Genomic DNA, 17,525 nt, shown 5'->3' with positions numbered 1-17,525 from the left:
TGATCCAATAAGAAGCCCACATCGCCATCCTCGTACCTTATGTCACGCAAGTGTGCAGCTCCAAATTTTTCCTCGTGTAGAGGCTTTCGATGGGCCTGACAAAAGCGGATGGGAAACCATTTCATTTAGTCACTGCGGTCAATAACTAAGCCTACTGTGGTAGACATGTGGTTGAAGTTGATGCAGCGTGATGTGCCGTCAATCTTGACAAAGCAAATTTCCACTGATAAAATATTCTAGCAGAACTCTACCTTTGTAGATTTAGCATTAATAGGTTGATAATTAGAGGAGAAAATGTACGTCAAGTCTACATCTCTTTGAATTTCGCCCCGTAGCCTCAGGGCCATACGTCCATGTCAGGTCATGGTTTCTAAAGTATCTTCTCGCATTTGAGCCGTTGTGGTTGAGTCTATGCCTCCTTTAGAAAACAGTCCAGTCAATTTTACCAATAAATATTTACCAAGACCCGAGGAGACGTCGTGAGAATCCGTGACGTCATGGCATGCTGATGGCGGAACTTCGAGGCGGCGTCGCCAGCCGTCTTTGGTTCTTGCGCTCATTTCTGGCTTCCCAAACTTCCTATCACAATAACAGTGGCTTTTGTAATAATAAGAGAGGTGTTTTTAATAAGAGAAGTCGTTTCCTAAAACCGCTAAAGTACATTTTCTCTTTAGTATACACTTCATGCTACGAATACGTACAGACTGGTCCAATGTTCATTCCTCCACAACATGTACGGATTAAGAGGGCTGCCGAAAGCCCAAAAGCGCTCGTCATAGGCACCCAACACCCTGCGGGCACGTGCTAGAGTGAACGTTGATATCAAAAGGTAAATTACCGAGAGGAAAGTTTTCCGCATAAACTTTATTTCTGGTACACAAGGTTGTAGGCGTCGTATGCGAAGAGGCTGTCAGAAGAGCGCGCGTACGTAATAGCTAGGGTTCTTATTGATATACGCGATGCCCATACGTAGGCATAGAAAAATGCGAACGAAGTCTAGGAAAGGAAATATGTTAAGTAAAGCAAAACCGAGCTCATTCATTAGATTTATGTCTGAAGCACGGAAATCCGTAGAAAGAAATGCACAAATTGTCAAAGATGCTAAACTTGTGATAGTATGTTATATGCATTACAACGTAACGGGGTCATTTCAATTTGCTGGCGCCCTTCTTGGTCGTTCTTGGTTGTGGCCTTCCCACCTTAATTTTATTAGTGCATACCAGTTGGTGTTTAAAGGTGCCTGACATATTGTATTTCAACTTGTGATGACCAACGCTCTTCAATCCCTTCGTTAAGTCGTTTAGCTGTCCGATACCTACAGACATATAATCAGGCATATCTCCCCGTACCTCCTTGACTTTGTATGCAAACCAGCCATCGAAGGTAACTTCAGCGTGGAAATGGCATTTCTGAAAAAAAGGAAAAAAAAAGAAATGTAAAAGGCAAAGACAAGCTAACTGCTAGATGCACCCATGAACACGTTAACATGCAAGCCGTCGAGAACGTTCGTCTATAGTATGTCCTTTAGCAACAAAGGAGTAGCATTCACAAAATACATTATACAAGGTAAATGTTCTGTACTTGTGATGCAGTTCTACGTGTGGACAGGTGGTGTCGATATATTGACTGACGTGAGTGAAAAAACAATTCATCCATGCGAAAACGCACGAACGAGCTACGCGCCTAATGCACAGCTCAAGAACTGCTCCAAGATAGAAAAACTGCGGTAGAACCCATCTCAAGATGGATGTCAACGTTATTGCGATGTATAGAAGCACGGTAGCCACACATTGTAGTACTACCACTGAAACTCGTCATGTATCACGTGTTGCTGCTGCTGTTGTTGTTGACCTGAGTGGTTGCGGCGCACACCCACAGTGGGGGATCGGCCATGAATCGGGGGGTGAAATTCGGTGTATAAAAACAAGGGAATTAACGATTTCCACACTGGAGCTTAGAAAGTAAAATTTCGCGAGAAAAAAACAACTAATAATAGGTAAAAAATAAAGAAATTAATGAAAGAAAACTATGGTAGGGAGAGGGACGATCAGTCTAGCATTGTAACCAAATATATTCATCAGATAATTTTGGGTTGCCAAGCAAGCATTTCTGTGGCTGAATCCAATAATAGAGGCTCCAAAAGATAGGCTCACAGGCTCCGATAAATCTAGGCCAATATTCCGAATCGGGATTTCCAGTAGTCCTTTTCTTCTTACATAAAAATGCCTACAAGACAACAAGAAATGGTCTATTGTCTCCGCTTCACCAGACCAGGGGACCAAGGGGACCAGACCAGACCTGTGTTAGTAGGAGGCTAACGTAGGTATACGGCAGCGCAGCCTCCTGATGGACACTTCAATTTTTCGGGTTTGTAAAAAATCTCTGCGCCAAGGCTACAGAAGATGTTTATAATCCTCAGAGATACTTATAGCAGAGCCTGACACTGCCCCTCACAAGTGCCTATCTTCCGTCACCTATGTTATTAAGCCGGTCAACCCAACATCCTATAAGCGTCGTCTTGGCTGCCATGTGGTCCACGTGAGCCGCCTCAAGCCATATCATGACCCCATTATTCTCACGTCGCCTTGAGTCGCCAGGATGGCCTCCCTTCGCCGCCGGGGTACTGTAGTGGGGATGAAGCAACGCACGCGGCAGTGGGACACTGTCTTGGCTAGAGGTGCGAGCGCAGATCGCGAGCTGTTGACGCCAGCTGAGACTGTCTTTGTGCCCATCGTGCAACCCTTCCGGCTGGCGTCGAACGTTAATAAACACCTTTCCAAATGGACCGTACCTCTCGTGAGCGAGTCATTGCCTATGCCAGTCGTTGTCTGTCAACAACAGAGAAAAATTATACCATTGAGGAGCAGGAATGCTTTGCTGTTGATTGAGCTGTGCGAAAATTCCGCCCGGTTACAGACCATCACACGTTGTGCCGGCTCTCTTCTCTGAAGAACTTATCGGGTCGCCTTGGACGCTGGGTGATATGCTTACAGGAGTACCGACTTCAATATAACATACCGGTCTGGAAAGAAGCACCAAGACGCCGGCGCTCTCTCTCGTTGCCCGCTTCCAATCTCGCATCGTCCACCAACGCCTACCCGCAAAAGCCCGTATCGCAAGCCATCTTCAACCTCTTTATATACCGGCTGTTTCAGCGAACACATTCAAAAAATTTTAAGGTAGCCTGTGGTAGATAGCACAATTCTAGCTCATGAGCTGGTCTACTCGAAGAGGCGGACATTACTTGCACAAAAAAAATTAAATGCATAATCGACTAATTAACAAAAAATCACTATTGAAGATTTTAACTAATTATCTAATGGTCCCTATTGCAACTTAGAAATTCTAGCCGTGGAATTCGCAAGGCAGATCCACTTGGAACGAATTCTCAGGATGACACAAGTTTCGAGATATTAACTCCCGAACTTTGTGGAGAAATGCATTGGAATCTTTTTACGCTATGGAGCACCACGTATTCTCCTCAGCGACCACAGCACTTTCTTCCTCTCTTCCATTCTTTCCAAAGTTTGATGAACCACCAGCACTGTTCTTAAGACAACTACCAGCTACCAGCCACAGACCAATGGCTTGACTTAGCGTTTCCATCGTACACTCTCCGACACCGTCATAATACAGATGTCATCTGCGTACACAGAGACCGAGACTGCGCCTATGAGTTCTTTGACGAGTCCAACGAGAACAACATTAAATAAGGTTGGGCTCAGTACACCTCCTTGAGGCACCCCACGGTGGACAGGATGGTTCCTTGTATGACCGTCTAGAGTTGTCATAAATATCGTTCTCTCTCGAAGATAGCTGGCTATCCACTGATGCATACGGCCACCAATGCCATATTCTTCAAGGGCATTTAAAATTGCATCATGTAGAACATTGTCAAATGCACCCTTGATATCCAGAAAGACAGCAGCCGTCAATCGACGGCGACGTTTCTGATGTTCAACAGTCGTTACTAGATCAATAACGCTGTCGATTGACGACCTACCCTTTCGGAAACCTGTCATCGCGTCTGGATATATATTACGCTTCTCCAAAAACCATTCTAGGTGCATCAAAACCATCCGTTCCATGGTTTTTCCTATACAACAGGCAAGCGCCACTGGTCTGTAGGAAAGCATATCATGGAATGACTTGCCTGGCTTCAATAATGCCACGATCTTGCTTGTCTTCCAATGTGCAGGCACCGTTCCCGAGGCCAAAGAGAGATTATATAAAGCTAGAAGCTCTTCAGTCGCTCGAGGGCCCTGATGGCGTAGAGTAGAATAGGTAATGCCATCAGGCCCTGGCGCACTTGAGTGTTTTGAAGAAGAGAGCGCAGCACGTAGCTCTTGTAGCGTGAATGGAAGGTCGAGACGATCGTCCACTGTTGGGGGAGCGCACCTGAACAGCGTAGATACCACTGTTGTAGAGCCGGAGAGATGTAAGCAGAAATCTTCCGCGATCTCCTTCTCACTGCGCATCTGATTGATAGCCAGAGCTCGGAAGGGACGTCCTTGTTGTGGAGTAGATGGCAAGGCTCGTACAACATGCCATATCGTGGACAATGGTTTTCTTGGGTCCAGGCTGCTGCAAAAGGACCTCCAACGCTGTCTGTGGAGCTTTTCTAAGCGTCTTTGAATTTTCTTTTGCACACGACGTGACGTCCTCAAGTCTGATATCAATTTAGTTCGCCTGTATTTCCTCTCGGCGCGACGACGGACTGCCCGGAGATGCTCATATACAACATCAACGGATGTTCTGGAATGTGATGTTGCGACGATGTCTGTTGTTGCGTGCATTGCTGCTGTAATTTGCTCTTCAATCTCTTGCGGAGAAGTTATACAGCCGCAGGACTCTTCCAGTTTGTTTTGAAAAGCATCCCAGTCAGTGCGTTGTGCATGAGGATTAGGGAGTCTCGTGAACCATCTCAATTGTACATAAGTAGGTAGGTGATCACTGCCGTACGTTTCAGCATCTGTGCACCAGGCAGCAGAAGACGAAATGCATCGTGAAGCGATAGCTAAATCGAGACAGCTGCTGTACGTTGTGCTTCGCAAATATGTTGGTGAGCCGTCGTTTAGGATGTCAAGACCATTGCTGTTTGTGAAGTCAAGAAGCTGTCTTCCTCGAGTGTTTATGGCCCGGCTACCCCAAAGATGGTGGTGTGCGTTGAAGTCACCTACGATAACATGAGGTCCTTGGCTGGAGTCAAGAACAAGTTTCAGGTGTCCAGCGTCAAATCTTCCCCTGGGAGAAATATAGCCACCGATGACCGAGATTGTGCGGCGCTTTAGCTTGAGTGTTATAGAAACGTACTCGTTGCTGTTGTGCACTGGAATTTGGTTTAGCGAGTACGTGAGGTCACATCGCACGCATAGTAAGACTTTGCTAGGATTTCCACTTGTCTCAGACGCGAATTGTTCATAACCATACAGTCTAAATTTCGAAGTCATATTCGGCTCGCATATCACAATAACTGTAAATCGATACTTGAGCAGTTGAGCGGTCTCTGTTTAAAATCTCCGAGGCGACCTCGTAGAGCTCGTGCGTTCCATTGAAATATTACGGAATGGCTGATCCTTTCCTGCAGTGACAGCATTGAAGTTGATGATGCCATGGTTCTTGCTATCTTTTATATAGCAGCAAGCACCGGTTCGAGTGCGTCGAGAATTTGCACCGCCGCATTGGCAACGGGCGTCTTAACTCCCATAAGCAGCATTCGCAAGGAACGAACCAATTTTGTAAGCATTGCCTTGATTTGCCCATCCGACGACGAAGCTTCGCGTTCATGCTGGCGTTCTGGCTGCAGTTCTGCACTCCGAGAGGGCAGGGCAGGCCATATAGTAGTGTCCTTGGTGTTCAGAAGAGTAGACGTGGCTACAGGCCCTGACGATTGAGGAAGAACAGGAGCGCGCGTCGACTTTTCATGAGGCACCCGTTGTCCTGTTGCCGATGCTGATCTCCTCCTGCGATTACATGAGCGCCTCTGGCGGCGGTGTATCTTGGTAGCCGCTTCTCTGTGTGTAGAGCGATCTCGCACCATTTTCCTTAGCACGGACATTTCAGTCTTTAATTTTGGACACTCCTTCGACGTTGCCTTGTGCGGCCCATCGCAGTTAGTGCATTTCAAGTCAGACCCATTATACGTCGACTCATCATGATCACCACCACAGCGGGGACATGTCATCCTGTTTGAGCACACAGCACTTACGTGCCCCATTTTCTGACATTTACGGCACTGTAATGGCCTTGGGACGTATGGACGGACAGGATGTCTCACATATCCCACTTTCACATGTGATGGTAAGCTGTCTCCCTCAAAAATGAGCTTTATGCACCTCGACTGTTCAAAACGGTGTATGTCTGTGATATGGACAGTTGAGGATATTAGCGTTGGGAGATCACCATTATCAATATCTGTATCCACATCGTAGATCACACCAGCCATGGTACTGCCTCCTTGTACGATGAATGAGCGGACAAGGATATTTCCCAACTGAGTTACAGCCTTTAAAGTGTCAAGGATGCTTCGTGTAGAAACATCAACAGTAAGGCTGTTTTTTCTGTTATTAATACGGACCTCTCTGATTTGCCCTGGAGCCAGCCTCTCGAGATAGGCAGTGAGAGTTTGCCTATTAAGAAAATTGAGGTTGCCAGTAGCAGCGATGGGGATGTAGGCGATTGTATACGTTTGCTGTGAGGGCGCCTTATTGTAGTTGAGCTCACTCACGCTTGAAGTCCTGGGAAGTTTCCTCTTTAACCGGCGGTTTGTGGCCACTGTATATCCACCGTCGGATTCCATGTCGTCCACGTCAGAGCCGCTCGATGACCCTGGCAGAGTCATGTGCAGATGGTCGCACGCAGCAGACCGACGTTCAGCTTGGAGGCCAGTCCCCAACCGTGGCGGCAGAGGGGGCGGAACGTCCGTCATTGCTTTCGATACTGTACCCGCCACGGAGCCGTCGGTACGCAAAAAGTTGAATGAAAAACCAAAGCGAAGCAGGAACAGCAGCTGATCAAGAACTCGTCTTCTTCTTCCTCCGAACTGTCGTTTTGCATGTAGGCTCCCTAGTCGAAACGCTCGTCTAGCTTACGCTGTGACTGTGCTGCGTGTGCCGCGCAGGCCTGGCATTTTTTCAGAACAATTTGTTTCCCGTCTCGCCCACTGCCGCCACCTCGCCCGCATTGACCCCATCCCAGCAGCTCCCAGGATGCTCGCAAGCGTCGATACGACTCCACTCACCACAGTGTGACGTTCTACTCTGGCAACGAAGTATTACTCTGGAACCGGTCCCCGGCTTAGGTGATGAATTGCACAGTCGTTTTCTGTTACCATACGGCATTACTGAGCGATATTCGCCTGTTAATTACCGCACCTCACCTGTTTATATTACCTCCAATCGTCGTTGTCGCGGGACAGAGATTCTGAGCGTGTCTCGTTCAAAGCGTTACATAAGACGCATTTCATAGTACTCTTCTGCGGAATTAGTGTTAGCACAATATTTCCATGTCATCTTCCTCATCTGTACATATCATCATCACCCCGAGCCGGGACTTATTTGTCTTCGTGGCTCAGACTCCTCGCAGATAAGGATGTTCCTCAGAATACATACTTCAATCAGGTGACGTGACATACTTCTACCACGTGACATTATCAGTGGACACAGGTAGGCGCCACTAATAATGCTCTCGATAACCCTGCAACTAAGAGAATGCCTTAAAGTCCCAATATATTTGAACTAATTTCTCCTGTTAAGTTCATAAGCTCCTTGCTTTGTTGCTTCAACCTCTCGTCTACCAACGAGTCACGCTCGTCATGGAGATACGGATGACGCCTTGGGCCCGCTTATCCTCCGTGTTACTCCCTGGTGGCGTAGGGCAGCTGCAGCTTTTCAAGATGCACCGAAAGCGTAGTCTAAAGCGACCCTTTTTGTGACTCGCTACTGGTGACCATGGTCCCCAATTCCAACAACGAGGCCGCCGCTCTGGGAAAGCCCTGATGTAATGAATGAATTCTGGGGTTTTACGTTCCAAACTAACGAATTGATCATGAGGCACGCCGTAATGGGGGACTCCTGATTAAGTGTGACCACCAGAGGATCTTTAGCGTGCCCTAATGCACGGGACACAGGTGTTTTTGTATTTCACGCCTCATCGACATGCGGCCGCCACGGCTGGGATTTGATCCCGCGACCTCGCGCTCGTACTTTGGGACGTCGTTATGTACCTTGGGGAAGCACTGGTTTGCTACATAAATGGTACAAGGTATGGGCAGTAAGCTTCATTACCTGTTTAGTGTGCCGTGCACTTCTTTCTTTCTGGGGTTTTACATGCCGAAACCAGTTCTGATAATGAAGCATGCCGTAGTGAAGGGCTCCGGATTAATTTTGACCACCTGGGGTTCTTTAACGTGAACTACAACGCAAGCACACGGGCGTTTTTGCATTCCGACTCCATCGAAAGCCATGCACTTGTACATGTCGCAATGAGCAAGATGTGACTCAACTTGGAACTCATTCATTTGTGCCACTGGGGATTGAAAAATTGACTCTATATGCTGAATAAATGACCGCATGAGATTAACAGTTGTGAAATATTATAAAATGTCATATTGACACGTACATTGTTTATCTTTCACCGGTCCCGTGCCGGGGTGGCTCAGTGAGCTAAGGCGTTGCGCTGCTGAGCACGAGATCGCGGGATCAAATCCCGGCCGCGGCGGCCGCATTTCAATGGAGGCGAAATGCAAAAACGCCCGTGTGCTTGCGTTGTAGTGCACGTTAAAGAACCCCAGGTGGTCAAAATTAATCCGGAGCCCTCCACTACGGCGTGCCTCATAATCACAACTGGTTTTGGCACGTAAAACCCCAGAAAGAAGATCTTTCACCGGTGACCGCTTCTCACCGACTAACAAACGTTATCGCTAGGCACAGGACGCGCCTGCATGTATCGGAAGATTCTCGAACGTTATCGATGCTTCTATCCATTGTATGTTGTCACCAACGCTCATGTAATCTGACTGTATGAGCGACGCGAATTGTCTAGAACTTTCTGGAAGACACGTGGGCACCAGGGATTAACCTGGAACTTTCGATGACTCGTGTATAAAAGCCGACGCGTTTCGCCGCTGATCAGATTTCGACGATCGCCGACTGTGTTCGCCGCTATCGTTGTGCTTCGAGTGTAGCTTGCTTTTGGGGACGGAGGTTCCCTCAATAAAGAATCAGTTTCGTCATACACAGTTTTACGACTGTTTTCTTCACTACCACTACGTGACAATATGAATCTTACCTTTAGCTCAATAATCGCCACTTTTGTTTTCTTCACGCCCAGCCGTTGCTGTTTCACAATTGATGTTGCGTTGTTCAAGTCCAACTGAAAAGCTTGCCTCCCTCCTTTCATCAGGTGAACAGTAACATTGACTAGAAGTGGAAAGGGACTCCATATGCCACTCTCAAAATTCCACGTGAACCTCTCCTTACAAACTCTGCTCACGACCGTTTTTGGCCCTCTGCGTTGATTGTCTTGCTGAAATTTGTCAACAGTCCCGCGAATTGGGTACCTACAAGAGTAACAGCAGAAAATAAAGTTACCCAAATAAGGCGTCCTATTGCGCCATTTTCATAGGTAAGTAGAAAAAGTACTCCTTCGTAGACTACAAATACATCTATATGCATTGCCTACTTATTGTTTTTCACAGTATTATTTACAAGCATCGTTAAATACGCTGTGACCACTCTTCGTCAATAAATAGTAAAGCATTGCCAACTAATTAACTAATACAGATGTTCAGTTTATTATTTCATTTGAAAAACATATACACAGGAAAGCGAAAGGAGGAGCCGTGAATGGGGCAAGAAGTGCAGGAAAAAGGAAAAGGAAAGTAGTTTGAAGCAGTCAGAAAAAAACAGAATTGTTTTGAATGACAGTATCTTCCAGTGTTTTAATAAAGAAGTCCTGCAATATTTACTGAACATGGTAAGTGAAAACTTTAGACGCCTTCCACGCCTTGCACTACTTCAGCACCCTACTTGCTCACCGCTTGGGTGCCGACACTGTAGACCCAGAACCCACCAAGACCATTGTACGCGCACCCTTACCATAAAACCAGATGGACCGTACATAGATTCCCACATTGGATACCTATCGAAGCATGTAGTAGCTTGACCACCAAATCGAGGCGCCGTCAGCATATAACAGGAAGTGGAGACTGCGCATCGCACAGACCTCTGCTGAGGCTGCCTGTTATACCGATAGCGTTACCAGTTGAAACTGGCAATCGCTTTGTGACAACCTAAATGACAATCTCAGTACAGCCTGTCCCTTGTTTCTACTACGTTGTCTAATACAGTCCGGCCAAGCAAAATCAGAGAAATCAGGTGCATTCAAAAACTTCTCCGCACAACCAACATCTCAGACTCCGAATGGCTTGAGCAGTTACGACAGCGTTATCTCCCCCACAAGACGTACGAGGTAACGCGGTCTACGCGGGTCTTCCCTACACACTACCTTAAAGGGACACTAAAGGGAAAATGATTTCTTCTGTATCAGTAGATTACCCTTCCACAATACCGAAAACACCACTCTTGCCGCGAGAAGCCGCTTGGTAAGTCAGAAAGAAAAGAAAAAAACCTTGGAAGACGCTTAAGCTTAGCTTTTAAGAGTGGAACGCAATAGCATTCAGATATCCCTGACTGCTTCTCAGGCTTCCCGACAACTGCAGCTTAAGCAACCGTAATGGTTACCGGAAAACACTGGCGTCGAACGCTATGCACGACGGCGAGCTATCTGGTAGAAACGTGACCTCCTGCTTGGGCCGATCGCGGTCATAGTGCACAAGCGCGCCAAAAAAATAAATCATCTTCAGGTTTCCGTTTTTGTTTCGCACTTTTAATATTTCAGTCTGGGAAGGTTTACCATAAAAGGCATGCGCTGTGGTTGTTTTGTTTCATGACAATTGTTTGTGGATTGTCATTCTCAAAATTCCGAGGAATAGCTTTGTCAAGAATGTAAGACAAGGTACGAGCAACATCAGTGATAGAATGGTGTGGCAATATAACCCGAATATACCGCACGTCATATAAGAAAGCGTCGTATATACATATACCTAAAAAGTTGTCGCAGTTTCACCTGAAAGGCGAAGCATCAATTGCGATAGCAAACTTGTAGAGAGCTATACGGAGTAATGATATTAGCTTTATCAGCTGTATAAACTTGGACATGCAGCAGCATTGGCAACACGCAGAACTGGTGTCGACGCCATCGGCGTTTTGCCCGCGTTACCTCAAAATGCGTGCGGCGTTGGTGACTGTTGCCGGAGCCTCTGATATAAATAGGCACTGCGTGCCGCAGCTAAACGTCGCCTCCCTTCCCTCCCCCTCCCCCACGGCCTCTCGCTCGTCGGAAGAAGGCGCGTTTGCTCTACATACATGGTGATTGTGAAGGAGAACGGAGACGCCTACTTCTGCAGCCCTTAAGCGAGCACGGCGCAGAACGCGCGTTTGTTCTCCGCCGTGCGTTCACTCCGCGTGAAAGACGCGCCCCTCGCGCCCTTTCACTCGCACATGCAGCGTTCGGCGCGCGGCGAAGATTTCTTCTCCAAATGACGTCATACGGAACCTCACGGCGACGGCGACGGCGACGGCAACGGCGACGGCGACGGCGACGGCAGAAATCTGCTTTTGAGTGTCCATATAATTGCTATCGCAATAAAAATGTCACAGTTTCGCCCTAAGGGCGAAGCAATGAATGCGATAGCAACACAGCAATGTCATACGAAGTAAGGTGAGCGGCTTTGGTAGCAACAACACGCAGAACTGTTGTCGACGCCATCGGCGTTTTGCCCGCGTTAGCTCAAAATGCGTGCGGCGTTGGTGACTGTTGCTGGAGCCTCTGATATAAATAGGCACTTGGTGCCGCAGCTAAACGTCGCCTCCCTTCCCTCCCCCTCCCCCACGGCCTCTCGCGCGTCCGAAGAAGGCGCGTTTGCTCTACATATATGGTGATTGTAAAGGAGAAAAGAGACGCCTACTTCTGCAGCCCTTAAGCGAGCACGGCGCAGAACGCGCGTTTGTTCTCCGCCGTGCGTTCACTCCGCGTGAAAGACGCGCCCCTCGCGCCCTTTCACTCGCACATACAGCGTTCGGCGCGCGGCGAAGATTTCTTCTCCAAATGACGTCATACGGAACCTCACGGCGACGGCGACGGCGACGGCAACGGCGACGGCGACGGCGACGGCAGAAATCTGCTTTTGAGTGTCCATATAATTGCTATCGCAATAATATATGCGGAGGGCCGGCGTGGTTGGGGATGATTGTCGCGGCCGCGGACGCCGGTGCCGACACCGATGCCAAAACCAACGCCGGGTTTTCTGCGGCACGGGGCCTTAACGCTATCGCGTTAAAACACACATTAGACAGTTTTAGTTTAGCATGGTTGCCGGAATAGCGGGCGTACCGGAATAGCGGGATCGAAATGCGCATGCGCAGAACGCTAAACGAGCCATACCGTTTACCGTGCGCACGCTATTTCTCAGAGTTAACGTTACCGTGTTAGCGTGTTTACGTAGTGTACGTAAAACATGGCGGCGGTCCCGGCCGCCCGCTTCGAACTGAATTTGGAGTTGCTGTTGAATAATTCACTTCGTTGGTAGGAAATGACTGCGTAAATGGCTTTCGCTTACCTTCAGGCAGGATCGACAATATGTTTTTATGGATAATTTAGCGGAGTTTTCGAGATCGCTTCTCGTTTCGAACGCGCCTAAGCCTAACGAAAGAAATTTTCTTCGAGATGCGAGCGCCACCTATCGATAAAGTCGGGAGATAGGCGCGACGACGGCATATGGCCTCTGAGATGGGAGGATTTCGGAGGCGATGGTAGATACCTTGTACTGCTTGTCTGTTTCGTTGCAGATCGACGAACATGTGAAGTTAAAATACAACGCGCTCCTGGCTTCCATTGCGCTGCTTATCGCACTTTCCGGACGCACACACACATAGAATTAGGTGCCCTATGTATGCGAAATTCAAAGCGTAATGGAATAGCGTCCCGCACGTAAACTACGCTATCACGCTATACTAAAACTCTCTTTCTGCAAAGTTCGTTTGCGGAACGGTAACGCTATTTCCCGTAACCCCGCTATTACGCTAACGCTAAACTAAAACTGTCTATTGAGCGGCGACGCCACCTTGAATTTCCCGCACCATTTTACCATGACGTCATGGATTTTGACAGCTAGCGTGCTCTAGGTCTCAGTTCAGTCTTTAGCGGTATGACTCCATTGTGTTGTAGAGGAGCCCAAGACTGAATATGACAAGTTTCACGAACTTTTACTGAGCCATCGCGGCCCAAATACGAAACATTACTTTAGAAGTCGTGACGTCACACTGAAGTGCTGACTTTGGGTTTTCCGGGCGAAATTCAAAACAATTATATCTGAGCTTCATTTTCTCTTCTGATAATTGACCTATTGCAGTGTAATTAACGACAGGAGAGTTTTTGAAGAATATTTTATCAGTCTAAGCTAATTTATTGTTTTGCTTTAGTGTCCCTTTAACGCCTCCGGTAACCGTCTCTCAGATTCGCGCGGCGCTCAACGACATGCTCTGTAACACTTCCCCTTGTGGCGACCGGATCCGGTATTCGCTACCTTATAACCTCTGATTGTGACCCAAATCAACTTACAAATTACTTAGCTGAGGCATGGAAATCTAGTAATCTGCCGATAGGCGTTTTCCAGGCTTATTCCCAAGCTTTCTCCTTCGAGAACACGTACCAGATTTTTCTCAACTCGTTCATCGGCAAGCTGCTCGGGAAAGATGTGCAGCGGCGACTACACAAATTTCTTTCTTACACCTCCGCCCCTCCCGATACCCTTTCTTCTTTCTGGTTATCAAAGTGGCACGTCTACTGAGTACATAATGCTCTTCCTGAAACACAGTGGCATAGACTATCCAAGTTGTGCACCATACCGTGTGTCTTAGCTAGAGGCTTTAACGGGCATTCGGTAACATCGCCCACGATTTCATTCTTGAACAATTACTGGCTGCGGTGCAAAAGTGCACGATTATACCCAAAACTGTGTTTGTGACCAATGTGCCAGCTTTGTCATTGGGGATATCAGCTCTGGCTGAGAACGAATAGCAAATCTCGGCACTCAGAAAGGCTCTGCGCTATCTCTAATCCTATTCAACATTTCCATGCAAAGACACCCCCCCCCCCCCCCCCCCCTTTTCCTTCTCGATCGTATCTCTGATGTTGGTCATGCTCCTTATGAATACGATGTCACTGTGTGAGTAACGACTGGTTCCATTGGAACACATCAAAACCAATTTGCAGGAAGCAGCTACCCCTATCCAACGTGAAGGTCTTGCACGTTCGTCTACTAAGTTGGCGCTTCTCGCCATAACCGTTCATCACGTTCGCGAAGAACAGATGTGCTTCGTAACATTGCATTAGATGCCAAACTCGGTCCGCAGAAGTCGTCCATGCGGAAGCTCAGTTTCACTATACACGCCAACGCCAAAGCAACGCATACCATTCGCGAACACACCAATCAATGTAACCAAATCTTGCACACGCTTCGGCGGATCCATAACTGCCGACATGGCTTTACAGAGGATGACGCCTTAAACACTGGGCAGGCCTTGACACACTCGCGCCTACTATACCACCTACCTTATCGCAACCTAACTGGCACTGAACGCACATGTACGTCTACTAAGGAAAGTACAAAATCTTGCACTTCGCCGTACGGCTACCCTTAGTCATAAGCGACTTCGGGCGAATAACAGTCAGATGAACTTATAAAAGCTCACCGGGCCGCCCAGCTCATGCACTTGCGCTCCACAACCGAGAGCCGAAATCTTAGTTCAGTAGGTTAGCCCGCATTGCAGCTGTCCTTACATGTACGACCCTTTTTCCTGCAGTACGTTCCCCGTTCACGGTATTCCCTATTCCCCTACACGTGCAACGTACTGGCCAGACCACCCGCCGGAGCTATTGGCCGCGTTGCTTGTGGCCTGAATATCATGTGGGCTACAACACCGTGCGCTCTTGACTATAGCCGACTTAGGGGATGAACGCGGTAGGGTCACGATAGCAATCGACTCCGATCTAATGCCTGTATTCGCAGCCTCGGATCGGAGTAACCGACATTTTCCTCCTGGAAGAACATGCTAGGGCAATCCTTTCCACCTCTTCTATCTCGCCTTCACTCCCGAATTATATTGTAACGGACTCCTAGACGGCTCGGCGTTTTCTTTTCAACACTTTGCACCCCCCTCCCCACGTCTATACTCAAACCAGCCACCGTGCATGCTTTCCAGTTAGTCTGGGTACGTGAGCACGCAGCGATCCCCCACTAATGAGTGCGCTGATCCACTGGCCCGAGAACTCTCATATGGAGTCGCTGGGGATTACTCTGCCACCATCAGACCGCAACCAACCTTTGGGATGTGTACGTCCCAAACTATCCTGATGAGACTTTCTTGGCAACAATACCTCCGCCCCTCATCCTTCTTTACTCCCCGACATACTGTGTGTTGGTGAAAACTGCAGACCACCACTTTCTCGATACACCTTTTCTACTCCTACCTCTAACCTTCCTGTAGTCGAGCTAAATGTTCTAACTGCGGCAACCACCCCGCACTACTGCATGGAACTTCCAAGCTATTCCTAACTTTCCTCCTGCTCCGCACCTCACGCTCACCTCCTAGGAAGAGCAGCTGACCGACACGACGGCGACTGGCCATCAATGGCTGATCGACCATGCCGAGGCTAATTGGGTTTCTGTCTAAGGGCTCCATATTAGAGAGATTGCTCCTCTCCGCGATTTTGCAATAATGTTTATTCGATTAATCTGTCAGAGTGTGGGGAACAATTATGTAATCAGTTTCCATTTCCTCAAATTATTGTGTGAAAACTGGTGACAAACATTCGTCTTCAATTTCATATTTTTGAAAAAAAAAGGAATGTCCACCGTCTTATACGTGTCAAAACCATAATCTCATGATGAAGCGCACCGCAGTAGGTTACTCCAGAATAATTTTCAACACCTAAGGTTTCTTAGCGTGCACCCAATGCATGGTACGAACGCGCTTTTGCATTCCGGCCCCATCAGAAGACGGCCGCCGATGCCGCGACCAAACCAGCAACCTCGAGCTCAGTAGCACAACGCTAAAGCCACTGGGCTACCATGCTGGGTCATATTTTCTTATATCGTGTTCACAGTCGCACAGCAATTTTCATGCAGTCAGTAACCATATACTTGCAGAACCATGTTCCATGTCTCACTAAAGCTTAGTATATTGTCACCTGTAGTAGTGGGGACAGTGCAAAAGCAGAGGCACAAGGAGTAAGAAGTGTGCGTGCTAACCACCCCCGCTCTATAGTAATAGTAATAGATTCGTTGTCAGTGTGCAGAGCACTCACCTCATCCTCAGACAGTAGAGTTTTGAATGAACTAGAAACATTAACCCCTTCGACCTTGACCTTACGGCTGGTGTACTTAATATGGGTACTAGGCACGGAGTAAGATAAACAGGAGCGCTGACTCCGCCGCCGCTCAACGCATTCGCTCGGGACAAACCGTGTAATGTAAATTATACATCGCGTAGCGACATCTGTCGAGGCGCGTGGAAAACACTCAAGAGCTTGCTTCCATGTGCGCATGCGCTGAGTGGCGGAGACCGGCGGCGACGGCGGCGACGACGCCGCAGAACCGGCAGCGCGGCACCCGTAGAGCGAGTCGTCTGCTACAAACGTGGAACCCTCGGCCGTCTCGATTTGACAGCAATCAAACACAAAAAAAAATTATGCGCACAAATATTAAAAGCGCAAATAAACACGCGGTAGCGCTTTTATGCACGCATACGAAACATTTTTAGATGTCTTTAGAGGAAACAGACCATAAATGATGCTGTACAAAAAGACACAACAGAAGTACTTGTTTTTCACTCTACGTCTGCGCGGAAGCGAAGGTGCGAAATTTTCGTCTTCCTCGCTTTGTTTACCATGTCTGCAGTATGTTTATTCATGCCTGACGGAACAAGGTATCTTGATACTTGTGCGTGAAGAGACTGAGAAACAGGAAAGTGTTTTGCTCCCGGCTGTAAATCTGGGTATGGCAAAAGGACGCGAGAAGTTTTCGCTCTTCGTGGCGCCATCTGATCTTCAACTACTGCACCAGTGGCGTAAAAAATTCCTGAAGGTAAGTGAGCGCTTAAAGCAATGGACAAAATATGTTCGCGACACTTCGAGAAGCAGCTTATTCTTGATAGTTACTTCAGCAAAGACAAAGGTGATGTCCTACTAGATGTAAAGAAAGTGCCTCGACTTCGAAGCGGAGCCGATGGTACCACGGCTCCGTGGTATCTTACTCCGTGGTACCAGGTCACCGTGGTTTCTTTTTAAATGAAATGGCCGACGCACTTGCACGTACAGGGTCGTCCACTCTTAGTACGAACACGGCGCCGCGTGGCCGCGCTCCGCGGAGCGCCAGCACACATGGCGCGGCCGCGCATCGAAGC

The 17,525-nt window shown here is 48.0% G+C and overlaps 1 protein-coding gene across 1 annotated transcript in view; it reads right to left on the bottom strand.

Moving 5' to 3' along the window:
- Window positions 1–851: 851 nt before the first annotated feature.
- Window positions 852–17,525, bottom strand: part of LOC125944773 (uncharacterized) — a 69,512-nt gene continuing 52,838 nt past the window's right edge. Inside the window, exons 5-6 of the mRNA XM_049666031.1 lie at window positions 9,289–9,559; window positions 852–1,409 (exon numbers count right to left, since the gene is read on the bottom strand). Of these exons, the coding sequence (XP_049521988.1) occupies window positions 1,146–1,409; window positions 9,289–9,559 (535 nt within the window). The 3' untranslated portion in view covers window positions 852–1,145. The remainder of the gene's footprint in view (window positions 1,410–9,288; window positions 9,560–17,525) is intronic.

The sequence above is a fragment of the Dermacentor silvarum genome, chromosome 4 (assembly GCF_013339745.2).
Source record: "Dermacentor silvarum isolate Dsil-2018 chromosome 4, BIME_Dsil_1.4, whole genome shotgun sequence".
Taxonomy (NCBI): Eukaryota; Metazoa; Arthropoda; class Arachnida; order Ixodida; family Ixodidae; genus Dermacentor; species Dermacentor silvarum.
This window is presented reverse-complemented; position numbering and strand designations above follow the sequence as displayed.